Consider the following 16,033-nt stretch of genomic DNA (forward strand, 5'->3'; position numbering starts at 1 on the left):
CTGTGCCTTCACATTAAAATGTCAGCATAATCTAATTATGAGCCAAATGAGGCACAGCAGCATTTACATCACTTGATAAATTTCCATCATTTGCAGGGGACTGGTGACTTGAATCCAAATACTTCTCGGCAGCCGCGATACGACAAACGTTCTGTAGCTCAGCACAGCAGAGGCTTGTGGGTGGAGGCACCTCCTTGCTTCGGTTAATGCAACCTAGTTTTGAATGTGAATACGAAAAGTCCCTTTTGTTTTAGACCGGTTGTGAAGGAGGATCCCGTGAGACTGCTGTAGACCAGGGAAAACCTCAAAGGGCTTAGTTCAGACAGGATGGTCAGGATTCCCTTCCGTTCTCTCCCTGGTCCCACTGCTTTTGCTCTCAGAAGAAAAGTTCAGGGACACGGGAATAAATAGATCCAAACCTAAATATTGTGCATGTGATTCAAAGGAATGACAAGGGGGGTGGTTCACAATAAAAAGTTTGAATATGGGCCTTTTGTTTGGATGCATACATTTCATGATCACTAAAAAAACAAACCTATTTGAATATGGGCCTTTTGTTTGGATGCACACATTTCATGATCACTAAAAACACAAACCAAATAGAATGAGCTTTCCCGTATTCATTAAAAAATATTTTGGGGGTATTTTTCTAAAAATTTAAATGAGAGAATGAAACTTTTTCATAGTTGGAAACCTGAAGTATATGGAGGCCAAAGGGCAGATTTGTTCTTTTAAGACACTCCCACGTCCGTACACGCAGAGCGAGCAGATCAGCTCTCCAGACACTAGAAGTGGCCCCACGCGTTTTCCATTTCCTTCATCTTCAGGGTAAAGATTTCTTACCTGGGCATGATTTCTGTGTTTCAGTCACAATCCATTTAGTGTTTTGAAATAACACGAGAAAAGGATGGGAAAGAAAATGAGCTCACCTTCTTTTGGCTTCCTAAGAATTGTGACCCTGCAAACATTGCCGTGACCTTAGAAACCATTAGAGAGAGCTGATGAAAACAGAAAGGGGGGCATGATCGCAGTGGCAGCAGCAGCGACATGTGAGGAGCGCTGAGGGGGGCGGAGGGGACAGGTGGGGAATCAGGATGTTTGTTGTTGGTGTGGCTGCTGAGCCAAAGGGGATAAAGTGCTCCCAGAGGAAGCTGGAAAAGAAAGTTAGGGCAAGTAAAGGTGGATTGGTTTGCTTGATTTGTTACAGGTGAGAGCGGAAAGGCACTGAACAGAAACAGCTTTGCAGTGGCTAGATAAAGAAATCAGAATTCTTGCTGGGTTGAAGAGAAGGTCATGACAATTCCTGCCCGGAAAATGAGGGCACTTAAAAAGAAGATGGAATGAATACCAACACTGCCCTTGCCCTGAATAATAAAGCTTTGCATTGGTTAGGAAGCTGCAAAGGGATGGGAGCAAATGACTGATGAAGGGACACAAACAGAAGAAGGCATCTCTAAATGCCTCCTAAATGTAATAAAAACCAAACAGCCCTGGCCAGTGTGTCTCAGTTGTGTGGGGCATCATCCTGGTCACCAAAAGGTCATGGGTTTGATGCTCGGTCAGGGCACATACCCAGGTTGTGGGTTCTATCCCTGGACAGGGCGTGTACAGGAGGCAAGCAGTCCATGCTTCTCTCACATCGATTATTATCTCTCTCTCTCCCTCTTCCTTCTTCTCTCCCCAAAATCAATAAAAGAATGTTCTTGTGTGAGGAGTAAAAAAAAACGAAACAAGCTAAGGGTGCGAGGATGAGATTTTAATTCTTCAGTGTGTTTCCATCTTCCATGTTAGAACTTCTACTGTGTCTTGATCTCCTTTTCTTTACCTATATTCTTATATCCACAAATCTGTGAGAGCCAGGCATATTACTCATTTTTTAGATCTCCCCATAGTGCCGAGAGTAAGGTATTCAATGAATACTTGTGGTTATTGAAGCATAAAAGGTATTAAGAACTGTGCTAAAATATTTTCAATTTTTTTCAGTTTAATGAACATTACTATCCTGAATTTATAATATCTAGTTAAAAATGACTACTTTATTCTTATTCTATCACTAGCGAAGTCATTCTAACTATACACCCCTTTAAAGACATTTCAGTTGTTTATCCAAAAGAAGAATGAAATCCATAGTCGATTATTTAAAAAATTTTGATGAAAATAATTTCTCAATGGCCTGCTGTCCTAATTATTTTATCCCCCAAAATTACTTTCACAAAAAGGTGACGAGGATGGGGAAAAGGTATAATTCTGTTTTTCCCCAAACCAGCTGGGTGCATAATTCTCGGCCCCCATGCTCATTAAAGAGAAAGCAGATTTGAGGTCCTCCGAGATTGTACACAATTTAAAACTTGCTATTCATGCTTCAGTGATAAAGTTAGAAAACAGACACTGGTGGGACACCCATCAAAGGAAATCAGTAGACCATAAATGAGAGCGCCAGGGACCAAACCCTTCTCACTAGGCTAGGTTTCTTGATCCATTTACTCAGGCTCATACTCTAGTATGTATTTCCCTCACAGATTATACATTCATGCTGTTCAGATTCCTGTCCTCTAACATTTGGCAGAGATGACCGGCTAGATGGTGGAAAGAGGCACAATGAATATATACGCAATGTTAAAAACTTTTGTTGTCTAGGCCCTGGCCGGTTTGGCTCAGCGGTTGGAGCGTCCACCTGCGGTCCGGAGAGACCCGGGTTCGGTTCCCGCTAAGGGCATGTACCTCGGTTGCAGTTTGTCCCCGGCCCTGGTTGGTCGTGCGGGTGGCAGCCACTCGATGTGTCCCTTTCACATCGATGTTTCTCTCTCTTCCTCTTCCTCTCTTTCCCTCCCACTCTATCTGTACAAAAAATGGAAAAATGTCCTCGGGTGAGGATAAAAAACAAAAACAACAAAAATAATTTTTGTTGTCTAGTATTTATCAAGTTCAATGAAATAATTTTTTTTTTTTATCCTCACCCGAGGACATTTTTCCATTTTTTGTTCAGGTAGAGTGGGAGGGAGAGAGAGGAAGAGAGAGAGAGAGAGAGAGAGAGAGAGAGAGAGAGAGAAACATCGATGTGAAAGGGACACATCGAGTGGCTGCCACCCGCACAACCGACCAGGGCCAGGGACAAACTGCAACTGAGGTACGCGCCCTTAGCGGGAACCGAACCCGGGTCTCTCAGGACTGCAGGCCGACGCTCTAACCGCTGAGCCAAACCGGCCAGGGCTCAATGAAATAATTTTAGAGGACCTTCAAATAGGATGACAGGTACACACATGATATTTTATTTTATGACTAAACTTTTAAATGGTTCCCTCTGCATTAAATGAGAGAAGGAGCTTCTGGTACAAATGACTGGCACTTGGCTCTGGGCTACTTTTGGACCGTTACTTTCATGACTATGCAATGCAATGAAAGGACTTGGCTAACACTCACGCCCAGCCTAAATTCTCAGTGCCTGTGTTCAAGGCTGTAAGAAAAATCTAAACTTTAGACTCAAGATCAGATTTAACAACCCGGCCGGTGTGACTCAGTGGTTGAGCATCGGCCCATGTACCAAGAGGTTGCTGTTTCGATTCCCAGTCCGGGCACATGCCCAGGTTGTGGGCCCAATCCCCAGTGGGGGGCATGCAGGAAGTGGCCAATCGATGTTCTTTCTCTTCAATGTTTCTATCTCTCTCTCCCTTCTTCTCTCTCTAAAATCAATAAAGAAAAAAATTTAAAAATATCAGATTAAACATAAAATTCCAAGCATTTCTTATTATTTGTTGACAGAACTAGCAACCTCCTTTGCCCCCTCCCCCATCCCAAACACATTACTGATTTTCCTCAGGGGCAGTGGGGGAAAAGTAGTAAATAACATTTATAAGCTTTTATTAGAGTTGACAGACTTTCTTTTTGTAAAGAAAAGTTTAGATCAGCTGGCTTCACTTTTGAGACACTTTTTGAATCTCAGAATATAAAATCACACCAGATCATTTCAGCCTTAATATAACTCGTGACAGGACTTCATCTGTTACTAATGTAACCCTTGTTTTATGTGGCTTTCACTTACGCCTACTTTCATAAATGGCTCTAGATTTCTCGTAGAGCTCATATGGGTCAGGCTTCCTTGGGTCAAAGGCCTCTGTTGAGTCAGGAAAGGAACTCCTGTGAAGGGCGGGTGGGAAGGGCAGGTTCTGCGGTATGGCCGGAGCAGATAAACTCGTCTGGGGACTGCCTTGATTCTCCCATCGGTCCATGATCTGGCGAGTGAAAAAGAATAGCGAGAATGACTGACAAGTTATTTCTTGCTGTTTTCTTTGTCACATACCACAGTCCTCACCTTTAAGGTAAACTTTCTTGCCCTGTGGACATTTTTTTTTTTTTTCTCCATGAAACATTTTAAGACTTTGGTGTAAGTGCTTGAGAGAGAGGATTCTATGTTTATATAATAAAGTACCATAGACTGTTATAAATACGAATGGTGACTGAATTTCGAATGTAAACTTAACTTATATAACCTTGTCATCCATAGGCTGAAATTTTTCAGCAAATCACTTAATCTGTCTAACTTTAATTTTTCCCCATAAAATAAAGGTAACATGTTTCTCAAGATAATTCATGTGTAAGTACTTAGAAGCGTATGAAATTATTCCTTTTCTAATATGGTCCCAATACATGACACTGTTTTTACTGAAACAGAGTAAGATGAAGTAGTCTGCACATGCTTTGTTTGACACCAATACGTATCCCAAAAGTCTCTTATACTTGAATATTCAATCACTGTCCTTAGAGTTTGTAAGTAGTGATACAACCATCTGGGATTTACGAATTGTTTAAAGTCTTTTATGAAGCCTCATTTACTGCTGATCCGGTGGTTTCTCCCCCAAAATACTACTGCTGCTGTTGCTACCACCTTAATTTATTAAAAGTCTATGGGACAGTTGCCATTTTACCATGTCCTTTCACATACATTCTCTTCTGTGAGCCTCACTACAGCCTTGTGAGGTAGATAAAGGAGGGACTAACGTCCTTTTATCAAGGAAAAAGCCAGGTTCACAGAGATTACCTATTAGCACCACCAACTTCACCTTCATTCAGTGATCGACGGACTCCTCATTCAAACTTACCTTCTACTTTTCTGCTTTGAATAAATCTGCTTTGTGCAAAAAATAGATTAGGTTACTCTCTTGCCAAAAATTCTGCATTGGGTCAGCATGGTCCTCAGGAGAAAGGCTGAACTCCCTAGTGGGACATCAGGGGCTCCCCATTATCCAGATTCTGCTACTTTTCTTGTATCTGCTGATGGTCTCTCTCATTCCTTAGGATCCATCCAGTTCTCTCCTGCCCGTGAATTTTTGCATATTTTCTTAATTTCTCTTTCTACCTGCAAAGTTTACCCACTTTCTGCTCTTCCATATCCCTTTCTCATTTGACCTGGCTATTAGATTCAGATGAGGCATTTCCTCTTATAGAAGGTGTTCATTGACCATTCCTGATCTGGTTACATGTTTCTCCTGGGTGTTCCCACAGCACCCTCTCCTACCCTCTCACCACTCATTACACCCAACTGTAACTGCAAGTCTCCTCCAACAGATCATGCTGGGGACAGAGGCAGCAGGGGCTGCAGACTGTCTCATTGTATTACCAACACATAGTAAGTCAGAAAATGTTTAGTGAATGAATGAAATCATTTAAAAAAATGGCTACTTGTTCTTTTTTTCTAAAACCAGTCTTCATACACACTATTTTAAGCTTGATAGAATTATACATTTCTGTCTCCTACTGTACAGTCTTGTTTTTATTTTCATGCTGGCTATATTTTGGTCAGGGCTTTGATGCCAGCTCTCAACTATCAGTGATAAATATTTTAAAGATGGAGGGGATATGAGATATCATGTACTGTACAGGTCACTGTGTAATAAAAAGGTCTCTGTGACCTGCTCACCTACCTCAGACTATGGCAGGGGTCAGATGAACTGGCAAATCAGGAAAGAAATGGATGACCGACACGCCTTTAAATAAGATTGGTGCTATGATCTAAATGTTGTGTCTCTTAGTCTGTAGGGACTAAGACAGCTGGCTTCATTTTCATTTGTTTTCTATATGTGCCACTGACAAAGATTTCATTTAAACAAAGGTTCTATAGCTAACATGGATGGAAAACCCTTAGTCAAGTTCAATTCCCTAATATTAAACATAATCTCTAGGAGTGCAAAGAGGTCTAGTAGCTGTCAGTAGCAGATCCCGGGTCAGAACCATATATAATTAAATGCTTTTTAATATAATAATACATTGAGAAGAGTAATTGGTAAGTTTGCTTGGAGTTTTAGCTAATTTTCTGCCTTTTACCCCCATTTAGTGAAAGTCTTTAAATCTATACTTCATGATTCATTTGATAGCTAAATTCATTTAGGAAGCCATTCTGGGTTCCTTCGGTCATCCATTCTGGGTATCTTTGCTATGATTAGAAGCACATTTGTGGCTAAAGGTGTACTCTTTTTTATTTTTCACTTTGACCTTAGGCACTACATGGATGCATTTCTGGCTGTGACTTCACCCACCTAATTCCTAAATATAAGATACTAAATTCTAAAAAGTAAATAAATTAGAAACATGGTCTGAGTAGCTGTTATATCCCACTTGTCATCACAGAGATGCAATAACTCTAGTTATTTCTCCCATATTTCAGTCACAGTTATTTGATACCCACAGAGGTCTTGCTAGTATATGTATTGTTCATGTACAGTCATTGGAGTAAACATGCTTCAGGTGAAATATTAGCACTTGTAAAAAAATTCTTAAAACTACAGAACAAATAATGCTTTAGGCACTGTTTGGGAAAGTTTCTGTGGCAGATTGACAAATTCTACAATTTTGTTAGCACAGAGATGGGGGGATTAGTCAAAAGTCCAGTTCATGCTTAGTAAAGCATTCACAACATCTTACTGTGACATTCATCAACTCTCAAGTCACTCTGCCAGGGTTTCTTAAAAGACTGCAGAGCAGAAAATCACCATGTCCATGAAATTAATGAAACAGCATTCACAGTCCTACAACCCAAGCCCCAAACTGAGTTATTTGTTGGCTCCCACTCAGAAGATCACAAAGCAAGCCACTGCCCTGGGATCAGAGGTCATCTTGTGCTCACTGCGGCTGTGGTGCTGATTGAACAGTACGTTTTGAAGGATTTCTTCTGTTGACTTCTCCCTTCTTTCTTAGATAACCTGGCCTCTGGACTTTCACTTTCCAGATGGGACTCTGTGCTCACTTGTTCCTCTCAACCTTCATGAACTTAGATTCTGATCTGTTCCCTTGTCCAGGTCATGGGCCTCACTTGATCTTCCTGTCAGTGACCTGTCTAGAGTTGTGATATTGGCCAGGTTTCCTCTCAACAAGGCTTCTGAATGGGCCTTGTCCAATCCTCATGGTGTCCATACAAAGGCTGATATTTATAAACATCTCACTAGAGTAAGGAAAAATGGAAACAAATCTGGGAGAAGGCTTTTATCTCTGTTGGCCTTGGTGAATGAATAAATGCCTGACTATGAGAGGGCAGTTACCTAAATATCAGTGAACAGAGTAAACATACAGTCTACAACAGGGCATCAAACAGTAAAACAGAAACACCCAATCATGGTATGGTTAATTTTTTAAGCCCTACCTTCTAATTCTAGGGTGCAAACTGGGAGGAGAGGGCTTGTGAGTAAATGTAGGTCTTCCCTCAAAACCTCATAAAACACTCTCTTTAGAAACTGTTTGCTTCCTATAGAAGCTGGGGTAGTCTAAACATACCTGCTCACTATTTTAGGGCAGGGATGAGAGATGAAGGCATTTGGCTTGATTTTGTACATGAAGAATAAACTTGGATCACTTCCAAATAAAGAGAGTGAGTATTCACTACAGTGAATGTATTACTTGTTCAATGGGAAGTGACTGTCTTGATGTGGATTGGCTTAAGATGTGGGTCAGTAGGGCAGAAGAAGGTCAGGAAGTGACACAGGACCAGGAGGAGGAGAGAATGTATAAATCCATATACTGTGAGTATATATTTATTTGGTTAAATTAATAGTTTAGCAAGCTATGTTTTTTTATAAAGTGATTTATTGAGTTTATACATAAAGAGTCCACTCTCTAGGGTAACAGTAATCATACTTAGAGCTCAACATGTAGAGGCTCTGTTTTAAGCAACCTACATAGATTAACTCATAAAATTCACAACAACTGTATGAATGGGGTATCAGTATTATCCCCATTTTACAGATGTAGAACTTGAGATACTGTGAACTTAAGCAGCACTTTGTAGGTCTGCTAGAAGCAAAATTTGAACCCAGGCAGAATGCCTTTAGGTCCTACACCCTAAATCACATACCATACTACCCGTTACTATAGTCCTTAGTCTAAAGAATTTCTGACAGCTACATGGAGCAGACAAAATCAACAGCCATCTATCTTCATTCAGCCTGGGACTGGAAGTCCAGGCTTTAACTTTTGCATGGGTGCACGGGTTCAGGATTAATTGTAAATTAAGCTCTAAAAAACCTTTTTTTAAAATTATTAACTATGGACACAATTACTTAATGACAGCAAATGCTGTAATTGTGCCAAATGGCATTAATTTGTATAAATGGGGTACATATAAGAAAATCACTAAATTGCATAATTGTCGTACCATGTTGAGGTTACAAATTTCCTTGTTAAATTAGATAAAGGTATGTATAACCACAGAATACAGATTTAAGTTTGGTGATGAAAGGTAGAGATTATTTAGATTCTGGCCAAGATAAAACAAATTTCATTTCAAACGTTTTTAAATACGTCTTTTCAAAATCACATAATCATTAAGAGAGTTACTAAGCCCAATAGGTCTGGTTTTCCCATCTGATATTCTCTGTGGCCCAAATGAGCCATATCCAAAATGAGGACATGCTTGGTGAGGATGTTCTGCAGCCCTGACATGGTCAGTTCCTCCTCTCTGAGAGAAATCTGGATCTCAGGCATATTATGGGGCTCAATAACACTTTATTTTCCCATCTTCAAACCATTTTCAAGACATGTTATTTAATTAAGCCAGTTATTACACTTGAAAGTGTGCAAAATCATATTATCTCCATTTCTAAAATGATAAAATCAAGCAGTTAAATATTCCCTCAGTAAAAGAAATAGGAGAAGCATAAAATTAACTCAAGAATTCCCTACTCACTGGCCACACTACGGGCACTTTCTTCAGAGCTGATTACTGTCAGAGGAAAGAAAAGAAGTAGGTGGAAGATATGATTCCCTGAGTATTTCTGGACTTGAATCACTTTGCTGCAGCTCTCTTCGAGTCACGGGTTTTACACATTCCAGCCAGGGTAGTGTATCCTAACACACCATAAAATCAGATCCTGGAAAACCAGTCCCAGCTCTTGGGACTTAGCCAATTACTAGTTTCAATCTAATGGCAAGTAAATATCATTTCTATTCGCAAAGCCAACTTGGTTAACCAAGCCTTACAAAAAGATTACCAAAGTCCACCAGCCTTCTATACCGGCACCAAAATTACAGGATGATTCATGAAGGAACTAGGCCCAGAGAGGTTAGGTGATGGCAGAGATCACCAATATCTAAAGAAGATTCAGCAGCACCACTTTGAGTGATTGTCTCTATATATACATACATATATACATACATATTATATATATATCTGCGAGCATGTGTGTGTGAAAATATAAAATAAATATATATACACATACATATATTTTCACACACATACATATTTAGCTCTATACACATTGTTATGTGAATATAAATACACAAATATATAGAGCTAAATTTCTTTTGGATCATATCTAATTTGCAGGTGAAACCCTCTGGGCCTATAATTTGCATTGTTTCTAAAAATTCCATGTTATAAAGACTATAGTATTTCTAATACGGGAAAAAAGTGTCTAAAGTATTCTCAGTACACTGTAAATTAATTGTGTTTATGCTTATTTTGTAAGTATACTTATTAAAAAACAGGCAGCAATGCCTTTAGAGGAAAGTAAGATGAGCTATTTGTATTTGTGGGACAAATATAAGGCAAAGGGACAAGGAGATCTGTTGTTTTGACATCACAGAATCTCAGAAGTGGAAGAGATTTAGAGGGCACCCAATTCACCAACTCTTGCTTAATGGGATTGCAATAATAACTAGAAATAAATAAAGAAGCATAATAATTCCAACTTACAGGTTTTGGAGTTTTCCATGGAGAAAAGAAACCTGTAATAAAGAAAACAATATTTGAACTTTGAAAATATATCCTACTACCACTTATAGGTGGCAAGATATTAAAATAACTGTGAGTCACTTTAAATTAGTTAACAGCAAACGATAATAACCACAAAAATTCTGCCTGGCTGTACAATTTTCTTTAAGGAGTCAAATACTTAATGATTCAAAGAACATTCTTTATTTGCAGCTGAGGATTCTGAAGCACAGAGTAGGTGAGTAACTGTGTGGCAATTGGTCATCCTTAGGGATTCTGTGGCACAGCCTCAGCTGGAGAATAAGAGAGGAGAGAAAAGAGAGAAGGCATCCGGGGGAAGGCAGGAAATATAGTACTTTAAATTTTAGGATCTTTGCTTAGTATTCGGTGCCAGGTGGGTACTAGACTTACAGAAATTATATAAATGTCTAAGTACTATGCTGTACACCTGAAACTAATATAAGATAATATTGAATGTCAACTGTAATTGAAAAATAAGTAATTCTGCTTTATGTAGTTAAAAATCAGTTAATAAGCCTTCATTGAAAAATAATGTATATACCTATATTGTGAATCAGATTTTATTCTTTTATGGCACTATTCTTCCAATGAGATCTTCTCTAGAGCAGAAATCTATTTTATTACCCAAACAACTTAGTGCTAGCACAGTGTTTTGCATAAAGAAGCAGCTCAAAGTGTTAGTTAATTGAATGAGTCATATATAATCAAAGCCATGTTTTTCAACTTATTGAGCCTTTTCTATCATTACAAATTGAATGGTAATTGTACTGACTCTGTGATCCAAGTGACCGTTAAGATAAGTAAGAGTAAAGGACAGAATAATTTCCTTTTCTCTTTTTTTTATTACTATTTTATCATATTGTATTTGTTTAAAAAAAAATGGTAGTAAAAAATAAACATAATGGAGGTACATTCTTATCTCTCTTTCCATCTAATGAGAACAAATTTAGTTCAAAATGTTGTTTAATTTAATTATAAGGATTTAATCACATCATTTTTGGAAATATCTCAGAGTAAAAATTACAGATAAATAAATACATTAAGCACCTTTGATTCATTCTATAAAATGAAAATAAAAATGATTTGGCCACTAATTATAAAGTGAAAAAATTGATAACTTATTGGACAATTAACCTTTATTTTCTGTGAAGGATAAAATTTACTTGCTGTTTTGTGGAATTGCCAGCAACCATTCCTTTGAGAAGCGATGTTATGTATACATTCTCACGATGCCAAGCCATTCAATTACTTCCTCCACTTTCTTTGTGTTATCACCTTCCTGGAGTGCCCGGAAGAGATTTTGAGTATTTGCTATTTTACATTTGTTAGGAGCTGGGAGTTTCTTAGACTTTGATACAGATGTATTGAAAATGACACCTCTATTACGGAGCTCTCATCTCCACGTGGGACATTATCTTAAAAGATGATTATTTCTTCTACAGAACATGTGTAATCATCTGACCTCTGCAGTGATGGTGCCAGAACTAAAATGTGCTAACAGGGACATTGGCCAAGATCAGACAAGGAAAGAGGGATGTTTAATTTGACTACCTATCATCACAGGCACTTTGGCTCCCCATTCTTTTAAGGCTGTTTCATTCAGTCCGACCTCAGACCATTGGCATGACTCAGGACTTCCTTACTGCTCCCATTATGGCAGTTTCTGGAACATTTCTAATGCTGAGTTGTGCCACAGATGCTTTTTTCTGAGTCATTGTAAAAAAAAAAAATAATCTGCTTGCTATGGAGCAAGTAATTTTAGGTAGTAAGAAACAGTATCAGAATAGATTTCTTTAAATATAAATAACTTATGTGAGACTTTGTGTTTCTTTGGCAAGTTATCAATCATGCTATAAACATTTAAATTAAGATGAATAGAAAACATTTATTTTGGATATTCTCAATTTGGCCCTATTAAGCCAGAAGGTCAAGTTTTCTACATGATTAAACTTCAATTTTCTGCTCAACTTCATTGGAAGAGCTACAGAAATACTGTAATAGTGTGGGTTAAACTACTATATATTATAAATGTGCAATATTTTTTGTAGGGATGGCTCCTCTAGGAAACCTCGTATATTCCAATTGTCATTAAAACCCCCCAAACAAAATAAAGACTTTAAAATCTTTATTTCTTCTTCTTCTTCTTCTTTTTTTTTTTTCCTGAAATCATTCTGGTTGGAGATAGATCACAGAAGCAAGATAGGCGTGGTTTCCTGGAACTGTTACTTTTGGGCTTCTCACCACCCATCTTCACAGGAAGAGGGATATAGAGATCTTTTTCTTAAGTCTTTCACAGCTGACATTCCTCTTTGTAAAACCAAGTTCATAGAAAAAGAGCTATTTATTTATTTATTTATTTATTTATTTATTTATTTATTTTTTATCCTCACCCGAGGATATTTTTCCATTTTTTGTACAGATAGAGTGGGAGGGAGAGAAAGGAAAGAAGAGAGAGAGAGAGAAACATCGACGTGAAGGGACACATTGAGTGGCTGCCACCCGCACGACCAACCAGGGCCGGGGACAAACTGCAACCGAGGTACGTGCCCTTAGCGGGAACTGAACCCGGGTCTCTCCGGACCGCAGGCCGACGCTCTAACCGCTGAGCCAAACTGGCCAGGGCAAGTTTTTTATTTTTTAAAAAAATATTTTTTCTTTATTGATTATTAGAGAGAGAGGAAAGGAGAGAGAGAGAGAGAAACATCAGTGAGAGAAAACTTTGATTGACCGCCTCCTGCATGCCCCCCATTGGGGATCGGGCCCACAACCTGGGCATGTGCCCTGACCAGGAATTGAACCAGTGACCTCTTGGTGCAGGGGTCAATGCTCAATCACTGAACCATACCAGCTGGGTGAAAAAGAGCTTTTTATATAAATAATAATAACAGTTCCTTTGTTCTAGTTTCTTTCTGGCCTTTGTTTCCCCTACTTCTATAGAAAGAAGTATAATTCCCTTATGGGATTAAAATTTCTGTATAATGGTCCACGTTTTCCATAATGATCATTTATTGGCATGCATACAAATGGAAAAATATTAATCCAGATTCTTGAGACAACAAAAGTTGAAGAGTTTAAGGTACAGTTATAAACTAATTAAATTATGAGTAGAAACATTAAAGAAAAATAAAATAAAAACATTTTGATGCAGCTAATAAGAGAGTTTAGATGCACTTAATAATAATAAAAAAAAGGCACAAAACTGAATCAGATTTCTAAAATCTGTCTTTGTTAGACCCAGGAATAAAACTAAAATATATTTTTAATTTTGCACCTAAAAGCACAGTGAGATGGGTAGAGAAACAGAAGCTCAGTGCAAATAAACAAGAAATTCTGGTATTAAAAATGGAAGCGAGGACAACAACGACTTCATGTTAAAATTTAAATTAATTCTACATGTCAACCGAATATAATTTTTAATAAATTACAGGAATATGGTTACAAGATAAATTATAATATGCCCAGTTAAATTTGAATTTCAGATAAGTAATGAATATTTTTTTCATATAAGTATGTCTTCTATATTGACAAGACATATTGCATAGGAAATACTTAAACTAAAAACTATTTGCTATTCATCTTAAATTAATTTAACTGGAAATTCTGTATTTTCACTTGTTAAATCTAGCCACCCTATCGAGGTAACATTTTATATGTCCTGGGCAACCACTTAAAAATAAAAACACAATAGTAACATCTATTGCAGGTAATGTAATATCCATTCAATTCAGTGAAAAACAAGAAAGTTTCATTTTCTTACATGCCCTCCAATATTTGATTGTCAGGAATCTTGCTTCAGAGAAACCTGAGACCATTCCCTTTGCTGTATACAATACTGGATTGTGTTGGTTGTCTGCTCATCAGTAGCTTTGACTAAGCTCTCACTTCACAAAGGCCCATTTTCAAATTGCTTGATAACTGTTCAGTAACATTGCTTTCTCCCAAGAGGAATGTTCCACAGAGTGCCTCTTTTCATAAGCTTCTTCTGACACATGACATCCAAAATGAACGAATATCAAGAATTTACAGTAGCTCTGAAAGGAGAGCCCCTTTCTAGCATGCATTTGTGAGTTATTTGATAAGAATTTTTATTACTATTATTTACTTTCACCAGGCAACAAGTTAATGAACTTTCTTAAAACCACACCAATTCGAATAAGGGATCAAAATACAATAAAGAGCAATTTAATCAGAGTCCCATCATGATCAATTGGAATAACACTAAGGCAATTTTTTGAGATTTCTAAGAATTTTCCCAAACAAAACTAAGTCTTTCAATATGCCTTCATACTCCATTTGATATATTGAACTCCCACTTGTGGAGGTGAAATTACTTCTTCAACTGAAGTATTTGTTACAACCTATGATTCTAGTTTTGAAGATTATCATTACAGTTTTAAGTATTTCACAGGAGATTCTATAATTATTAAAAATGATACAGATGCCGGGGGATAACTTTCTATTTCTCTTTTTCTTTAAGTAACAGAAAAGAAATAGGAATTGAGAAAAATATAAACAAGTGGAACCATTTCTGTGTTCAAAGATTGGAAGAATTAACATAATTAAAATGTCTATACTACCCAAAGCACTTCATAGATTCAACACAATCCCTATTAAAGTACCAATGACATATTTCACAGATCTAGAACAAATACTCAAAAATTTACATGGAAGCAAAAAAGACCCCAAGTACTGCAGCAATCTTGAGAGGGAAGAAGAAATTAGGAGGGATCACAATACTAGATATCAACTTATACTATAAAGCCATTGTAATCAAAACAGCCTGGTACTGGTACAAGAACAGGCATATAGATCAATGGAACAGAACACAGAACCCAGAAATTTACTCAAGCCATTATGTTCAATTAATATTTGACAGAGGAGGCAAGAGCATACGGTGGAGTAAAGACAGTCTGATTAATAAATGGTGTTGGAAAAATTGCACAGCTAAATGTAAAAAAATGAAACTAGACCACCAACTTATACCATACATAAGAATAAACTCAAAATGGATAAAAGACTTAAATGTAAGTAGTGAAACCATAAAAATACTAGAAGAAAATGTAGACAGCAAAATCTCAGACATCTCACATAGCAGAATTTTCACTGATATATCACCTAGGGCAAGAGAAACAAAGGAAAAATAAAAAAAGGCAAATTGGGACTACATCAAAATAAAAAAGCTTCTGCTCAGCAAACAAAACCATGAACAAAATGAAAAGGGATCCCACTATGTGGCAGAACATATTTGCCAATGTTATATCTGATAAGGGATTAGTTTTCAAAGTAGATAAAGAACTCATACAACTCAACAAAAGGAAGACAAACAATCCAATTAAAAAATGGGCAGAAGATCTGAATAGACACTTTTCCAAAAAGGACATACAGATGGTCAGCAGACATATGAAAATATGCACAATGTCACAATCATCAGAGAGATGCAAATTAAAACAACAATGAGGTATCAACTCACATCTACCAGAATGGCTACCATTAACAAATCAACAAAAAACAAGTGCTGGCAAGGATATGTAGAAAAGGAAACCTTAGTATAGTATACTGCTAATGAGAATACAGACTGGTTCAGCCACTATAAAAAACAGTATGGCATTTTCTAAAAAAAAAAAAAGAGAGAGAGAGAGAGAGAGATGGAGCTGCCATTTGACCCAGTGATCCCACTTTTAGAAATATATTCTAAGAACCCCGAAACACCAATTAGAAAGAATATCTGCACCCCTATGTTTATAGCAGTGCTATTTACAATATCTAAGATGTGGAAACAGCCCAAGTGCCACCAGTAGATAAGTGGATAAAAAAGCT

At 37.6% G+C, this 16,033-nt stretch overlaps 1 protein-coding gene across 3 annotated transcripts in view; it reads right to left on the minus strand.

Annotated features, from left to right (window-relative positions):
* Positions 1-16,033, minus strand: part of MAGI2 (membrane associated guanylate kinase, WW and PDZ domain containing 2) — a 1,542,253-nt gene that overhangs the window by 166,363 nt on the left and 1,359,857 nt on the right. For all 3 annotated transcript variants that reach the window (XM_036247106.1, XM_036247104.1, XM_036247105.1), the window contains exons 11-12: positions 10,178-10,209; positions 4,040-4,229 (exon numbers count right to left, since the gene is read on the minus strand). In XM_036247106.1, the coding sequence (XP_036102999.1) occupies positions 4,040-4,229; positions 10,178-10,209 (222 nt within the window). The remainder of the gene's footprint in view (positions 1-4,039; positions 4,230-10,177; positions 10,210-16,033) is intronic.

The sequence above is a fragment of the Molossus molossus genome, unplaced genomic scaffold (assembly GCF_014108415.1).
Source record: "Molossus molossus isolate mMolMol1 unplaced genomic scaffold, mMolMol1.p scaffold_m16_p_7, whole genome shotgun sequence".
NCBI classification, from domain to species: Eukaryota; Metazoa; Chordata; class Mammalia; order Chiroptera; family Molossidae; genus Molossus; species Molossus molossus.